This window comes from Pantherophis guttatus, chromosome 2 (genome assembly GCF_059756535.1).
Source record: "Pantherophis guttatus breed Tessera chromosome 2, ASM5975653v1, whole genome shotgun sequence".
In the NCBI taxonomy this organism is placed as follows: domain Eukaryota; kingdom Metazoa; phylum Chordata; class Lepidosauria; order Squamata; family Colubridae; genus Pantherophis; species Pantherophis guttatus.
The window spans coordinates 293,136,764-293,153,911 of NC_142064.1; the positions used below are offsets into that span (position 1 = coordinate 293,136,764).

The 17,148-nt window shown below is 49.4% G+C and overlaps 1 protein-coding gene across 1 annotated transcript; it reads left to right on the forward strand.

The window, feature by feature from the left end:
* The first annotated feature begins 4,469 nt into the window (after positions 1–4,469).
* On the forward strand, positions 4,470–13,001 carry LOC148116207 (H-2 class II histocompatibility antigen, E-S beta chain-like). The gene is made up of 6 exons (XM_087885015.1): positions 4,470–4,635; positions 5,762–6,052; positions 10,096–10,377; positions 10,538–10,651; positions 10,889–10,912; positions 12,621–13,001. The coding sequence occupies exons 1-6, from the start codon at positions 4,551–4,553 to the stop codon at positions 12,632–12,634; spliced, it is 810 nt and encodes a 269-aa protein (XP_087741141.1). The 5' UTR covers positions 4,470–4,550; the 3' UTR covers positions 12,635–13,001.
* Positions 13,002–17,148: the final 4,147 nt, after the last annotated feature.

Consider the following 17,148-nt stretch of genomic DNA (forward strand, 5'->3'; position numbering starts at 1 on the left):
TGATGGTATAAATGGTGTAGGCCCGAGGAGGAGGTTGGACTAGATGACCTCCAAGGAATCCATCTGAAGCCGTTCCTGGTGACATTGCCATGGAGGGGAAGACCTGCTCTCTGGGAAAAAGGGGGGGAGTTCAATGAGTGGAAGACCCCTCCCTTCTTCCTAGCACCCCTAGATGCCCCTAGACAGCCCTCCAACTGAGTCTCGCCCCCTCTAGAGGTCATCCAGACTGACTCTGCAGGACTCCAGTGGCCTCCATCACCGAGGCAGAATTTCCCCCTCCCCTTCCTCATCTCGGGGTCTTGGGGCCACCATAGGAAAAATAGGTCGGAGTGTGATTGTAGGAATTGTCTGAAATTGCCTGAGAAGATTTGGGCTCCTGTCAACAATGCCTCCCCTTGCAAGACAGTGTGCAAGAACCTGGAGAAGGGACAACACCAAATGTACCAATGGCAGAGGGGAAAAAATTAGACTGGACCTCCTTAAGGAAAAAAGAAAGGGATGTGTTGATTCATTGTTTAGGGGAAGTGAAACAGCCGTTTCTAAGACGGACAATCAAACTAAGGTGGTTGGTTGTTTCCCAGGAGCAGCTATCAAAGATGTGACTGAGGGGCTTACAGAAATAATGAAGCCCACAGAGTCTGATCCCTTTTTCCTCTTTCATGCTGGGAGGAATGAAAAAGTCCCTGGAAACGATGCCAAGAGACTGGGAGCAGGTGGGCAAGGGAGCCAAAGAGTTGGGGGCACAGGGGGATTTCTCTTCCACTCTCCCAATAAAGGGAACCATCCAAGGAGGGAAGTCAAGCCTGGCTTAGGGGATGGTTCTCTCGAGGGAAATTGGGATTCTTGGACCATGGTCCACAACAGCCACATGGGGGGCTTTGGCAGGGGATGAGTTGCTCCTCAGAAGAGCCCAGAAGGTCGGCTTTGGACGCCAACCGGCTCTCCTCATCCGAAGGGCTTGAAAGTGAGACCGAAGTGAGAGGGAGACAAAGTTTTAGAAGCAAATTCCAAGCTCAAATCTCAGGGGAATCAACCAAATGGAAAGAAAGAAGGGAAACTCGGAGACAGAGCAGGATGTAGGAAGCAAATATGGGGTCAGTCAAAAAGGGACTCAGATGCCTCTGCACGGATGTTCATAGTACGAGGAATAAATGGGGTGAAGGTGGAGCCCAAAGGCAGGTGTGACATTGTTGCAATCACCAAAACTTCATGGGATGAAACCCAAAATTGGAAGGTGCAACTAAAGAGGTTTAATGCGGAGGAATCAGGCAGCAGCTGTCCAAAGGAAGTGGGAGACACGGACACAAACTTGTAGTTTTATGTAAATAAATGTATTTCACATCTACATTCACAGCAGACAAGATAGTCGGGAATGCCGGGAGATTGTGAGGTAAATCTCAAACAGCATTCTGAGCCCATGGAAGAAAAAGGCGGGAAAAAGGGAAACTCCCCCTTTCCACCCACAGCAACCAATCAGAGCGCAGATCACCTCATACAGGAGCCTGCACACACTCAGCCACAACGTGTGTTCTGGACCATTGTGCATTTTCCTCTTCCAGCTATTCCATTTAATATCTTAACATTTAAAGTGCTCCAAAGAATCAGACCCAATAAAAGAGGAGGTGGAGTTGCACTATATATATAAAAAATAAACAAACTGATCTAGAAACGCAACAGAAGAAAGAAAAACCTCCTTCAATGCATTTGGGTTGAGATAAAAGGGGAGAAAAGAGGGATGGGGGAATATTCGGAGCCTCCCAACCAACCAGAGGAAACAGATGAAGGTTTTGTTACTTAGCTGAGGCCCGTAGGAAGCTCCCCCACTTTTTTCAGTGCCATTGTAACTTCAAATGGTCGCTAAATGAACCGTTATAAGTCAAGGACTCCTTTCTTCAATGGGCTTTAACTGAGGGAGAAAAGGACCAGAGAGCTATCATGAGGTGGTGGGGAAGGGCCCCTTCAGCCGCTTCCAATGGGGCAGAGGACCAAGGGGCTGCCCCACCTGCAGACTCAGCCATGGGGCGGAGGAGGAGGAGGAGGGGAGGCCCTGAGCTGCCCTGAGGGAGAATGGAGGCTTGTTGCCTGCTGGATCCTGGCCAGGTCCTCAGTTCCGCTTCGGAGGAGCCCAAAGCTTCAGGCTGGGGAAGCGAAGCCCAAGCGCCTCTGCAGCTCTTGGGGGCTGGAGAAAGAAACTCTGTGTGTGTGTGTGTGAGGGGTGGGGGTGTCAGGAAGAACTCAGAGAGAATCAAAGTCTTGTGGGGGAGGGGAAACCTGAAAAGAGCCCAGAAGTTCTGCTTTGATCAGGAGAGCGATGGGATCCCACCAGAGTCTCTCTGGATCTGGGGCCAATTTTGTGTGACTGGCTGTGTCCAAACACACAATTGTGGGGCAGGTTCGGACTCTGCCGCCTCCTTCAGCTGCAGGAGGGACCCAGTTCTGGCCTGCTGAGGCTGGTGCTGCCCCTCCCCCCATCCCAGGAGAGGATCCAGGCCGCCTCAGGATAGGCGCCCTGTGGGATGTCTGCCTGCTGCTTCTGGGAGGGGGTGGGGGCTCTGATCTGGCATCACCAACCATTAGCTGGCATTTGATCCTCAGCCCTCAACAGCTGGCAGCTGCCCAGCCTCCGATGCCCTCACCCAGCTGAGAGAGATGGGCCTGGTGAGCCTGAGGATGGGAGACCACCAGGAAGCCTCTGGGCTGCTGTAGAGGCTGAAACTCCTCCAAGACAAGGAGGGAGAAGCTTCAGGCCCTCCTCGAACTCCCCTCCCTCAAAAGATTCACTTCCCATTCCTCTCCCTGGATCTCTCCCCCTCCCCCCTTTCTCAGTTCCTGCCGTCTGGAAGACCTCGTGGGAACCCAATTCTCCTTCTCCAGAGAGAGGGGACAAGGTTAAAATGAGTGGGGGTCTCCCCTTCCTTGGTCCTTGCCCCCACCTCTAAACACAGTAGCCTGTTAGTCTTTTCCACCTTCCCGAGGGGCTGCCAGGAAGAAGGAGGGGTCCCCCTCTTCTCCAAAGCACTGGAAGGCAGGACCAGAGACGATGGAGGGGAGCGGACCGAGGAGAGAAGCAACCTGGAACCAAGGAGGAATTTCTGGAGAGCGACCAACCAGAGGAACAGAAGTGGCCTTCAGGAGTTGTGGGAGCTCCATCACTGGAGGCCTCCAAAAGGACACAGGACCACCATTGTGGGGAGAATGGCGCATAGGACCTCCTGCCCGAGCAGAGGGTTGGGCTAGAAGACGACCCTGCCCGGAGACCGATGTCGCTGCATAAGGGGGAATTCTGATTGGTTCTGCTTCTTCCGGCTACTCTCCAGGCTGACTCTGAGAGAAGGAAGCTCCTTTTTAACCCTTTCCCCTCCACTCCGCTGAAGATGATGGGACCCAGCCTGGGAAGGAAACCTTCGGAAAGCGACCCACAAGTCGAGAGGACGAACCTTCTCCCCCCAAACTCTTTACCTCCCACCCAGTCCAGACCCACCAATTCCGTTTCTGGGGCTGGAAACGTCTAGGTCTCCCCATTCTTGGGGGGGGTCATTGTGGGGCAGCATCCATGGGCTCTGCTGGGCTCCTCCAGCTGTTGATGGGGGCGGCTCTGTCGGGGATCCCTGGAAGAGAAGGGGGGAAGGAGACGCCTGGTAAGGAGGGGGCTGGGAGGGACCCACGGATGCTGTGGGGGGAGGTGGAGAGAGGAAAGGGGGGACTGAGACCCCCAGGGGAGACTTTGGGAAAGGGGTCGAGGGCAAGAGAGGGGGAGTTTCCAAGCCTGAATCAATTTGGAGCCCCCAAAGTTTCTTCCGCTAAAAGAGGAAGGGGAGGGAAAGCGAAAGAGGGAAACTGAGGCACTTTCGGACCTGAATCCACAAATGCCACCAAAAGTATAAGAAAAAGAATTTTCACTTTTTCTTCTGAATCTCAAAGGCTTTGAAGGTCAAGCAAGAGTGGAGCTTCTTCGGGGGGCAATTTTGGGAGAAGACCAAGAACCCCCCACCCCATAATCCCCGATTCCTCAATCAGGACCTGGAGGGCGGGGGGAGGGGGGGCCTTTGAGAGGAGGGTATTTGGGGGTCTGAGTTGCTCCTCGGAAATTAACTCCCCCAAACTCTCCCTTTAGTGAAGGGGGCGGGAGACCCTCCCTTTGAGGGGGTCTTAGGGGGGCTCTGGGGAGGTTTTGGGACAGGACAGGAAACTGCAACTGATTATCCCAACTAGGAATCTTTTCTCCATCTTTCAGGATCCCTTTTCATTTCTTGCTGCAATTGGCTTGAAAACAGAACTTAAAGCACAGAATATTATTTTCAGGAGTAAATAGGCCTGAATTTCTTCTCTGCGCCGAACTCTCTCCTGCATCGGGCGAAGTCAAGGGAGGCTCTGCCCGGAGACCGATGACGCTGCAGAAGGGAGGATTCCCATTGGTCCTCCTGCTCTTTCTGGACTCTCCCTCTTCCGAAGTCCGGGGAAAACTCCTCCCCCCCTGCAGACCCTCCGATTCCTCCTCTGGGGCTGGGAGCGTCTTTCTCCCCCCTTTGGGGCGCTTGTGGGGAGCCTCCATGGCTTTGGCTGGGCTCCCCCTGATGCTGCTGCTGGGGGCGCTGGCCCGGATCCCCGGGAGCGAAGGGGGGGAGGAGACCCCCGGTAAGGAGGGGCTGGGCGGGGGAGGAGGGGCTGGGAAGGGGGAAGGAAGCCGATGGGTCCCCAGAGCCTCCAGCAGCCTCGATCTCTGCGTGGTCTCCTCCCCCTTCCTCCCCACAGCCCCCCCCCAGGAGGACGGAGAGGGACCCTAATCCTAACCCTTCCCCCATGTAGCCCAGGTGGGGGTCGCGGCCTCTCCTGTGCCTGGGTGGGAGGGGGCTGCAGGGAAAGAGGAAGGGGAGGAAAAGCGAAAGAGGGAAACTGAGGCATTTTCAGCCCTGAATCCCCAGAAGGGAAAAAAGGCATTTGAGCAAAAGTCTTTTTCCTTCTTCAGAAACTTCACTTTTTCTTCTGAATCTCAGATTTGAGGCTGTGAAGGTCAGGCAAGAGGGGGGTTTATGGCCCTTCATGGGGAGCCTCTGAATTGGGGAAGGAGACCAAGAACACCCCCAGCCCCATAATCCCCCTGGAGGGGAGGGGGAAGGGAGGGAGGAGGATGTTGGGGCTCTTTTGTGAACGGGGCAGGAGACCCTCCCTTTGAGAGGCTCTTGGGGGTCTTTTTGGGGAGGGGGAGAGGAAACAGGGGTGATCTGAGATAATCCCCCAAAGGGAGGGAGCTGGGCTGAAGATTGGGGGGAAGAAGAAAAGGGGGGAGAGATGGAGGGAAGATGAGGACTGAAGGGCTGGGAGACCCCAGGAGAGTCGGTCTAGATGTCCTCATTGTGGCCCCTCCCCAGATCCCCTCCCAAAGGAAGAGAGAATGGGGGGGATGGAAGCTACTTTCCCTCCAGCCCTTCCCCCCCATCCTTCCTGCCCCTTGAGATCCAACCTTCCCTGCAGAGACTGAATGGGATCGCTGGACCGGTTGAGCTTCTGCCTGCCTTTTCCCACCCCTCCCCCTCTTTCCTCCCCTCCCCCCTCCAGACCCCCCAGGAAGCCTCCCTTCCTCTCTGGGACTGAGAGTTCCCGTTCCCTCCTCCAGGGGGCGTCTTCCGCCAGTCTCCCTCGGAAGGACTCCCGCAACTCCCCCCTCCCGCATAGATCCCCCCCTCCTCTGCTAGCGGCTGGGAACGATGGGCCCTGGAGTCCCTCCTGACGGCCTTCCCTCCCCTCTTCCTCCCCCGCGCAGCCCATTTCCTTGTCCAGGGAAAGAACGAGTGCCGCTTCCTCAACGGGACGCAGCGGGTGAGATACCTGCAAAGATACATCTACGACCGGCAGGAGTTCGTGCCCTTCGACAGCGACCTCGGGAAGTTCGTGGCCCTCACGGAGTTTGGGAAGGTGGATGCGGACGCCTGGAACAGAAACAAGTTCTACCTGCAGGACAAGAAGGCGGCTGTGGATTATTTCTGCCGACAAGCCTACAAGGTGTGCAGCTACGAGGCGGCCAAGAGGGAGGAGCGAATGATTGGCCGGAGAGGTGAGTGTGGGGGGGAGGGAGGGAGGGGGGGCTCTTCCCTGGGAGGGGGAGGCCAGGACCCCCCTTTCCTTTCCTTTCCTTTCATTCCTTGGGATCCTCCCGGATGGAGATTTTGCTCCTCATTTATTTATTTATTTATTTATTCTGCACTCTCAGATTCACAAAATCTCTCCTCCTTTGATCCATTTCCCCCCCAGAAAATCCACCCAGATATGTTTTTTTTTGGGGGGGGGGGGAACCCAGCCAGGTCTCTCTCTCTCTCTCTCCTGCTCAATGCAGGCAAAACACCCACAAACCTTAAAACTGAATTTGGGGTCATAAGAAAGAAATTGGGCCTCCATTCAGCCCTGAAGCCTCAGATTCTTTCATTCTCTCTTCCAGATTCCTTCAATGTTGCCTACATTTCTTTTTCTCCTTTTATTTCTTTGTCTAATTAAAATCTTCTATATTTCTTTTATCAACTGATGGGGTTTCAGAGGCCAAAAGCATTGCGCAAATCAAGGATTTTAGCTGCCCTTGTTGCCATTCAGCCTTTCCAGGGAAATTATATTTATTTGTTAGAATCAGAGAGCATCATTACTTAAGAACTGATTAAGTTTAACTCCAGAGATTCTCCAAAAATAATGTCTCACCATAGAATCCAATAAGATCCTTCTTCCATAAGAGGAAAACCTCCAGATTCTAAGAGAGAAAAGCCTCTTGGATCATTTGCTCCTTCTGGAAATTATTGAATATTTTCTGGGAACCAACACAGATTTTATTCTCCTCATATTCAGTCTGGAGGCAAAACTCATTTTCACTCCTAAATTCTTCCCTGCCAACCTGGGAGGATTTTCAGCTGCCACATAAGATGCATTTGGCAATGTTTTTACTAGGATATTTTCATGGAGATAATAATATTCAGCTATTTAATTTGTTTCTGGACAATATTTAAAGTTCACTTTTCCCCTACAAACAGCACAACATTATTAACATCTGGTATAATATTTGAAATAATTCTCATTCCAATAATATTTAACATAGAGATTTCACCACTTTTATTCATTTATCTAGTGATTTTTCATAACCTCCGAAAGTGCCCCAAGTGCCAATTGTGTTGGTGTTGTGAGTGTGTCTCTTTTGTGGGCCTCTCAGGGCCTCCCTCCCTCCTCCCTCCTTTTGGGGGTCTCTGGGGGGATTTTCCCTTCAGGGAAAGGAGCCTCATCAGCTGCCCAAAGACTCCAAAGCCCATCCTCCCCTCTTCTTTTCCTCCCTCCCCTCCTTCCTCCCTACCTGGTTCAGGGACAGGACCAAAATCTCTGGATGGTTTGTTGCTTTAGCTCCTCACAAGCTTCATCCACATAAATCGAATGCATTTTTATTATAAATCCAAAATAGTGATTCTGAATTTCATTGTGATTCATATAATTTCTTCTTCATCAAAAGTATTATTTTTACTTCCATGAAAATACTTCAGACAAGAGGCCAATAATTCTCCAGGGGTTCCTGATCTTTATTAACAGAACAGGAATATTTATTATATTCCGTGTATTTAATGACAATTGTTGGTCCGGATCCAGTTTAGGAGACACAGGATGAAATCACCGGATGTTTCTTGAGTCTCTTTGGGGGGAATTTTCTCTTCCTTTTTCTTTGACTTCTGAGCTGACTTTTCTCTCCGGAGAGATCCGGGCGTCTCCTTCCCCCGAGAGACCAAAGCTTTTCTCCGGCCACCAAGAGAGGCTCTCAACCTTCCCTCAACTCTCCCCAGAATTATATATATGTATATAAAGAAGTTAATGAATCCAGCTGAATCAGTCTGCCTGTGGGTGCTTTCTGGATTTGGTTTTTACAAGAAACTCTGATTTATATCTGTCTCCTATTTTACTACATTAGGCATCGAGCTTGATATCAAAAAGAAATCTTGAATGACATGATGTGGGGCAGCTAAAATGTGCTTTGTCCTCCTGCTGTTTTAAATCAAGAGGTCTCTATTTGTCTATTAAATTGAGTTCCTGGAAGGGCCGAGGGAGAAAGTTGTGTCTCTTGGTAGGTATTTAAAAAGAAAAAAAAATATCCAATTAAAATCTCCAGCAACTCCCATCTGGCCAACTTGGAACCCCAAAATCTTCACACTGCAGTCTGGTAAATAAGGAGGTTTGGGATGGGCTATAAAAATAAACATGGAAAAATACCAAATTGCAGCTTTAAAATCTGAGCCTTCCATTTTCTTGCTAAAAGTCTTTTTCTCATCCAAAATTTGCATCTCCTGTTGAAAAAAAAAAGGCCATTCTCAGTTTGTAAAGCCTCTGCCTTCTTTTAGCAATTCCACAAAGGCCTTTAATGTCCCAAGAGGCAAATGGGATTTTCCTGAAAAAAGAAAACAACTCACACCTGAAATGCTGCTATTTGTCTACGTGGAAACCTGACCAGATCCCAGATTGGAATTACAAATAAACATTTAAAAATGGGTTCTTCTTAAGCATTATAGAATTTACTGTTAATAAGAAAATCCCTCAACAGAAAAAAAAAGGGTTAGCAAAGGACTCTGGGCTGGAATGGATCTATTGTCAACTCTCTTGGGGGGCTCATCCAGACTAACCCCCCCCATTAATCCATCCAAGAGTTGTGCCAGTTGGAGCATTTGCTGAAGGAGGAGATCAAGATCCAAGATCCCCTCTGGATCCCTTCCCCACTCCCTGCCCCCCTCATCCAGGGCAGAAGCTTCCCTCTGGGAGTCAGAGGGACCCCTCCCCACCTCCTTCCCCAGGAATGGCCGGTTCCTGCGGCTGGGAAGGAGGCCGGCTGGGTGCAGGCAGAGCCTGGTCTGGGGTGGGTCTCCCTCTGAATCCCCCCAAAGCCCCCCCAGGAAGGATCCTCGAGAGAGATCATGAGATCCCCCAGAACTCTTCTGCCCTCCCTGCTCTGAAGGGGGATTCAGGGTCTGTCATCTTCAATGGGGGAGAAACTTTTCCTTCAGGGGATTCTGGCAGTTATGGGGAGCAAAGGGCTGCCCCCCCCCATTGGCCTCCTTTGCCCTTTCCTTCAAAATGCCTCTTTCTGTTGAGGCTGCCTAAAATTGGGGGGTTTTGCAGCCACATCACATTTTGCACTTTCCCCCCTGAAATCTTCTGCTGATTTTTTTGTTTATTTCTGCATCTTGTGGATCCTAAAGGGAGAAAAGGGAAAGTGGAAGGAGAAATTTTCTCTCTCCAAATAAAACTTTTTGAAAAGTGATTGAAACACCGAAGAAAATTGGGACAAAGATCTCTTCTCTTCTCTTCTCTTCTCTTCTCTTCTCTTCTCTTCTCTTCTCTTCTCTTCTCTTCTCTTCTCTTCTCTCCTCTCCTCTCCTCTCCTCTCCTCTCCTCTCCTCTCCGCTTTTCTCTCTCTTTCTTTCTTTTTCTTTCTTTCTCTTTCTTTCTTTCTCTTGTCAAGCTTGGTTGATCACCTTCAGGACTGCCCAGAGGCATTTGGCTCCGTCCTCTCCTCTATGACCTCCGCATGAGGCCATCCGTCACCAGGGCTGGAGGTCTCCTCCGTCTGCTGATGTTATAAGGTTTCACCTCCACCTCTGGGGACCCAGGAGATGCTGAGGCTGCCCCCTCGAGGGTCCTGGAGGCTGTGGGGGGAGGGGCTGAAATGGGGGTTAGGGGCTTCGGCTGAACCCTGGAAAGGCCAAAGGGCTTTGGGTGTTGGGAGCCCCAAGATGGGGGACTTTAACCAACTTCCTTCTGGGTGGAGCTGCATTGTCGCAGAGACCCAGTTGGCAATTCTGGAGATTCTCCTGGACTCCCGGAGAGCAGGTGGCAGTCACGGCTAGGAGAGTGTCTGTAAGACTTTGGGTTAGTTGTGGCCACTTTGGCAAATGAATTTAATAAATAACTAAGTTTACTAAACAAACAAACAAATGTTGTGGTATTAGACCTAATTAAAACTCTGGTTTCATTTTCAACGAGATCCCAAGAATCATCCGACTCGTGCTGCGTCTGTCCTTCCCGTCTTCTGCGTCGTTTCTTCCCTGTTGTATCTCTCATGTGGCTCCTTCCCCTCCTTCCCTCCAGCCAAGCCCACCGTCTCCATCTCCCCCACCAAGATGGAGCCCTCTTCCCCCAACACCATCCTCCTCTGCACCGCGACCGGCTTTTACCCCGTGGAGATCGAGGTCCAGTGGCTGAAGAATGGGCAGCCGGAGGAGGAGGGCGTGGCCTTTGGGGAGGAGCTCCAGAACGGAGACTGGACCTACCAGCTCCAGGTGATGCTGGAGACCCAGCCCCAATGGGGGGACGTCTATACTTGCAAGGTGGGGCATGCCAGCCTGGAGGCCCCCATCACCGTCCAGTGGGGTAAGCTCCTCCCTCCCCTCCCTCCACTCCTGCTCTGGGGACCCCACCCTGCCCTGAGAAGGGGGAGAGACCCTCCTTGTGGGGGGAACCATAATGGAGCCTCCTGGGGGAAGGTGGGCCTGATCCTCCTGCTCAGGTGAGGCTCCTTCTCCTTCCCCAGAGCCCCGTTCCTCCAGCTCTGCCAGGAGCAAACTCTGGACGGGGATCATGGGGGCCGTGATAGGAGTGGCCTTCCTGGCTGTGGGGCTCTTCTCCTACCTGAAGAGCAAGAAAGGTGAGTCTGGGGGGCTGGAGGAGAGGTTGTGGGGAGGGGACCCTCTAGGGGAGGCCTCTCCTCAAGCTTAGCAGGTGGCCAAGAGGGGCCCCTTGAGGAATATTTATGGGAACTTCTCTTGTTTGAGGGGCTATAAGTGAAGATCACACAACCTATTATGGGCTATCAATGGGGAGGGGGTCCCACTGAGTCCTCCAGCCCATGAAGGTTTCTGATTGGGTCTTTTTCTCCTTCCAGCAATTCCCATCCAACCTCCTGCAGGTGAGTTTCTCCTCTTCCCCCTCATCTCAACCTCTCCTAAGAGTTATAGGTGGCTTTTAAAATTCCTTAATTGTTCCTTTAAAAAAAAAAAAAAACTTGCCTGAACAATATCTCCTTGTTGTGGATTGAGCAGTTTTTTGGATTTTGGGCAACATTTCTTTACAGAGGTCTGAAAAAGTATTTCAATCAAAAACAAAAGCACACAGAAATGCTAAAATCTTGCTCAGAATTTTTCCACGTTTTGGGAAATTGTAAAAGGGAAGGGAAGGGAAGGGAAGGGAAGGGAAAGAGGGGGCCACTCCTTCCCATTCCTCTCTAGGGGAGGGAGCACCCCATGTTTACATTCCCCCACGCATTTTGTAAGCAACCCACCCATTCTGTTAGGCTCACTGTGCAGGGGGGTTCCTGAGGGTATTCAGGCACGGGGACAAATTCCACTCTGTGGCTGTTTCAAAAGGGGTGACACCACGGGTGAAATGCACCCAGTTCGGACTGGATAGCCCAATCCGGTAGCAATGGGAGCAGGTGGTTCGGAGAACTGGTAGCAAAAAGCCCTGCGCCCCCCTCCCCCACCATGCCCAGCTGAGCCACATGATCATCAGAGGCTTTTTTTTTTTACTTTTCAAAGCATTTTTTCTACAACCTCTTCCGCCAAAAAAATGCTTTTAAAAGTAAAAAAAAAAAGTTGGCCACGCCCACCCAGTCACATTACCCCCCCAAGCCACGCCCACAGAACCGGTAGTAACAAATTTTGCATTTCACCCCTACTATGCACTGCGGTATTGTAGGTCACTTCAGCAAATGGCAGGAGATCTGCCCAGCTAAACTGCTGATAATGAACATAGCATCTCAGGTATTGTTCTGTCATTGCGTTCGCTCGTTCTCTACCTCCGTTCGTACTTGGATGAAAGGGGGAGCTAAGTCCTTGAGATGACCCTATCAACTTAATGAACTCCCTCCAAAACTTCACCCTGAACTGCACCCCACCCTCCGGTCCGATTTCTGGCCAAGTGAGCCCAGGCTCCCCCCTTTGCTGCCACCCCCATCGTAGCCCCGTCTTCTTTCTTCATATGAAGCATCCCAGCCTTTTCCTCCCTGAAATGGCGGATTCTCTCTCTATGTGTCCCTGCCTATCAACCACCCCCCTGTTGTGGCTCCGTTACCGGAGCCTGTGTCATCGTCAGGAGAGGACTCCGAGAGTGAAGGGGAGGAGTTGGCAAGGCCTCCCTCTCCAGGACCCTCTTCTCTGGCAATGCCTTCGGTGTCTGCCGAAGGGCAAGAGATAGGGCCCAGTCAAACCTTGTGACGAACAAAGCTGAAAGCTTCCACGCCATTCTGCATTGCTAGCTTTAAGACTTTGCTGGAGTATCTCTGGACTTGATTAGTTCCGTAATTATTGAGCTGCTTTCCTTTGATGTATCAGAATTGGGGAGAAGTTATCTCTCCTCTTTGTAAATAATAAACTCTTGGCAGGCAGCCACTAGGTTGTTGCCAAGTTCCGTTATCATAAGGAAAAGGATTTTGCCGGCTGGTTTGGTCTTTAACTCCTGAACGTCTGTTGGTAGGTGTGCGTGGGGTTGGGGACAGAAGACCCCCTGCAGTGTGGGTCTGCCTTGTGGGTGGGGGATGAAAGGGAAGAAGAATTTATTATTTACAGTAAAAGTGTCTCTTTATATTCTGATTTTCTTCCCCATCTCTTTTTCTACAGCACTCATGAATTAATCCTGCTCTCTGATGCAAAAGCATATTTTTTCTTTAACAACTGATGACTCTTTGTCCTGTTTGCAACCTGTGAGAAATGGAGGCTGAAGGTGGCAGTTTGGGGGGAGGAGGAGAATGGCAGCCTGGACCTTTTCCTGCTGAGACACATATATACACCCCAGCTTCCTTTCAGGGCCTCTCTTTCTTCTGAGGGAGGGGTGGAGACCATCTAGACTGTCCCCACGGATGCTAGGTGGACCTGTCACTCTAGATCCCTCAACTCTCCTAGCTTTGAACCCACAGCAGCTTCATCTACATTAGTCTTCCTCCCATTCACTTCCCTTCCCTTCGCTTTGCTATAAAAGAATAAACTTCAGATGTAAGAAAACCCTGGAATCCTTCCTTCCTCTTCCTTATGAAAAAAAGAAAGTCTTGTGTTGATTCATTGTTTATGGGAACTGAAACAGCCGTTTCTAAGATGGACAATCAAACTAAGGTGGTTGGTTGTTTCCCAGGAGCAGCTATCAAAGACGTGACTGAGGGGCTTACAGAAATAATGAAGCCCACAGATTCTTATCCCTTTTTCCTCTTTCATGCTGGGAGGAATGAAAAAGTCCCTGGAAACGATGTCAAAGGACTTGGAGCAGGTGGGCAAGGGAGCCAAAGAGTTGGGGGCACAGGGGGATTTCTCTTCCACTCTCCCAATAAAGGGAACCATCCAAGGAGGGAAGGCAGCACCTTGGAAGTCAAGCCTGGCTTAGGGGATGGTTCTCTCGAGGGAAATTGGGATTCTTGGACCATGGTCCACAACACCCACATGGGGGGCTTCTGGCAGGGGATGAGCTGCCCCTCACAAGAGCCCAGAAGGTCGGCTTTGGACACCAACCGGCTCTCCTCATCCGAAGGGCTTGAAAGTGAGACCGAAGTGAGAGGGAGACGAAGATTTAGAAGCAAATTCCAAGCTCAAATCTCAGGGGAATCAACCGAATGGAAAGAAAGAAGGGAAACTCGGAGACAGAGCAGGAGATGTAGAAAGCAAATATGGGGTCAGTCAAAGAGGGACTCGGATGCCTCTGCACGGATGCTCAAAGTACGAGGAATAAACGGGGTGAAGGTGGAGCCCAAAGGCAGGTGTGACATTGTTGCAATCACCAAAACTTCATGGGATGAAACCCAAAATTGGAAGGTGCAACTAAAGAGGTTTAATGCGGAGGAATCAGGCAGCAGCTGTCCAAAGGAAGTGGGAGACACGGACACAAACTTGTAGTTTTATGTAAATAAATGTATTTCACATCTACATTCACAGCAGACAAGATAGTCGGGAATGCCGGGAGATTGTGAGGTAAATTTATTTTTATTTTTATTTTATTTTTCAATTTATATACCGCCCTTCTCCCTGAGGACTCAGGGTGGTGTACAGCCAGAATTAAAAACATGAAATACAAATATTAAAAACAATTAAAATCTATATAAATTTGGCCTAAAATTTAAAAAAACACAAACCAATTAAACATTTAAAAAAAAATTTAAATTTTAAATCTGTTTTAAATGCTGTTTTAAACAGCATTCTGAGCACATGGAAGAAAAAGGCGGGAAAAAGGGAAACTCCCCCTTCTCACCCAGCACTCAATCACAGCGCAGATCACCTCATACACGAGCCCACACTCTCCAACCAATCAACTACAACTCTGTGTTCTTGCCCATTTGGTGGGATTGGCCTAGGGCCTCCTGCCCGAGCAGGGGGTTGGACTAGAAGACCTCCGAGGCCCCTCCCAACTCTGTGATTCTGGGTTCTCCGCTTCTGTCTCTGCTTCAAACTGTCTCCTCCAGTCGGTGAAAGCAAGAGAGACCCTGCCCGGAGACCGATGACACTGCATAATGGGGAATTCTGATTGGTTCTGCTGCTTCTGGCTACTCTCCAGGCTGACTCTGAGAGAAGGAAGCTCCTTTTTAACCCTTTCCCCTCCACTCCGCTGAAGATGATGGGACCCAGCCTGGGAAGGAAACCTTCGGAAAGCGACCCACAAGTTGAGAGAACGAACCTTCTCCCCCCAATTTTTTTTTTGAAAAAAAGTTTTTATTATTTTTTATAGTCAAACAAATAACATTTTCACTTGTATATTTAAACATTTATAAACCCAACCTTCCACCCCTCCCTTCCCACCCGCCTCCCCAGACTTCCCAGAAGAAAAACAGGGTATAAGTTTTATCAAGCATACACTAAAATATGCTAAGTTAATGCAAGACTATAACTCCCTAGACCCCTTAACTCCCTTTCTACAAATTATTCATCAACCTCCCTTTAAACTCAAAATAACATATAATCCTTTAGGCCTAAGAGTTTTAAAAACATTAAGAAACACTAATAGATCATTCAGAGCCTAGAATTCTTGTAATACATCTGTAAGATATTCTTAGTTCATTTTCTTAATCATTTTACTCTCCCTCCTACTTTTATTCTCAAAATTTGAATATTTTTTCTTAAACCTTAATTAATCATTAATTGAATTCTTAATTCATTTACTTAATCATTGTAATTAGTCATTAAAATATCAATTATTAGACCAAAGAAAATTAATCTTCCCTTCTTCCTTTCTTTCTATATTTTTTCCAATCTTTCTTCCTCCCTCTTACTTTTATTTTAAGGAGGTTTTGATTTTCAACTGGAGGTTGATGTATCTTTAAAACTTGCCCCTTTCTTGAAATCATTTCCTCTGATTTGGAGCCCCCATATCGACTCTTCTTGCTTATATAATCAGTCAGTTCATAGAACGAAGAGTTAGCTCGATGAGTTTGCAAAAAAAAGTCCAGTTGTTGCATTTCTAATTGTGTGAAGGCCTCTGCCAAATCTTCCGAAACCTCGTAGGGCTGATCAGTTTCTTCTTCTATCTGCTCCAAATTATATTTTTGAAAAGTTCTGTCAGTTAATTCCAAAAGGGCAGGAAGAAAGTTTGAAGATTCTTGAAAATCAGCCAAATCCAGCTTCTCTGTTTTAATCAAAATGTCTCCTTCATTGTCATCATGCTTTCCTTCAAAAACATCCTCATTTGCTTTTATATCCTCCACCAGCTCTATAAATTTTCGTTCCATGATTACTGTAAAGTTATTAATAATTGCCATTTGGTTATTCATGGCTTCCTTTATAAATTCTGTAAGGTCTCTGAAAAAATCCTCTTGGCTCTGTGAGTCAGTTCTCTGTGTCATTTCTGACGCCATTAGAGAGCCTCCACCACTTTCAGAAACTCCTTGCTGGGAAGCCATATTATTTTAAGAAAATTTTTCTTTTCAGAGCCAAAACATCTCTTAAGCAACTTTCTCAAATTTATTTGTAGTTTATCAAGCAAGATAGCCTTTTCTACACCCAGCTCTCAAATCCCAGCAGCTTAAGTCTAGTCTCTAAGCACCAATCTCTTAACAAGCACTTAACTTTCACTTTCACTCCAGCCATAATAAAAACGCCATTTCCTCCTTCCGCTCAGCAAAATCAAGTGGAAACAATGTATCCCAGGAGTTAAGCAACATACTTGCAAAGGCTTGTTCACCTGCTTCCGTTCTGCCTGCTTTTGGAATCAATTAGTCTCTTTGTTGACAGCAGATTTGGTCGCCGGCGTCTAGCTCCATTTAAAACGGAGTCGCCACGGATCCGGAGCTTCAGTGGGCTGAACGGGGAGCTCTCACCCTCCAAGCCCCTGGAATTGCTCTAGGGGCTCCCGGGGAGCTCTACCCTCGACCACCGGCTCTCCTCTCCTTCTTCTCCCGAAGGAGAAATTAGCGCTGTCAGAACGGCTCCAACGGAATCGCAGGGCTGGCAGTCTGAAAAGACCATCCACGACGCCGGCGGTGCCAACGGAAGTCCCCTCCCCCAAATTCTTTTACCTGCCACCCAGTCCAGACCCACCAACTCTGCTTCTGGGGCTGGAAACCTCTAGGTCTCCCCATTCTTGGGAGGGGGGCATTGTGGGCCGCATCCATGGGCTCTGCTGGGCTCCTCCAGCTGTTGATGGGGGCAGCGCTGTCGGAGATCCCTGGAAGCGAAGGGGGGAAGGAGACGCCCAGTAAGGAGGGGGCTAGGAGGGAACCACGGATGCTGGGGGGTTGGAGAGAGGAAAGGCAGGACTGAGACCCCCAGGGGAGATTTTGGGAAAGGGGTCAGGGGCAAGAGAGGCAGAATTTCAAAGCCTGAATCAATTTGGAGCCCCCAAAGTTTCTTCCGTTAAAAGAGGAAGGGGAGGGAAAGCGAAAGAGGGAAACTGAGGCGCTTTCAGACCTGAATCCACAAATGCCACCAAAAGTATAAGAAAAAGAAGTTTCACTTTTTCTTCTGAATGTCAAATTTCAGGCTTTGAAGGTCAAGCAAGAGTGGAGCTTCTTCGGGAGAGAATTTGGGGAGAAGACCAAGAAACCCCTCCCCCACCCCATAATCCCCAATTCCTCAAGCAGGACCTGGAGGGCGGGGGGAGGGGGGCCTTTGAGAGGAGGGTATTTGAGGGTCTGAGTTGCTCCTCGGAAATTAACTCCCCGAAACTCTCCCTTTA

What these genes read in the sequence shown, in the direction of transcription:
- LOC148116207 (XM_087885015.1), top strand. Translation starts at nt 4,551, where the DNA reads ATGGCTTTGGCTGGGCTCCCCCTGATGCTGCTGCTGGGGGCGCTGGCC. An exon ending in GCGAATGATTGGCCGGAGAG is followed by an intron (nt 6,053 to 10,095) that starts GTGAGTGTGGGG and finishes CCTTCCCTCCAG; the next exon opens with CCAAGCCCACCGTCTCCATC. An exon ending in CTACCTGAAGAGCAAGAAAG is followed by an intron (nt 10,652 to 10,888) that starts GTGAGTCTGGGG and finishes TTCTCCTTCCAG; the next exon opens with CAATTCCCATCCAACCTCCT.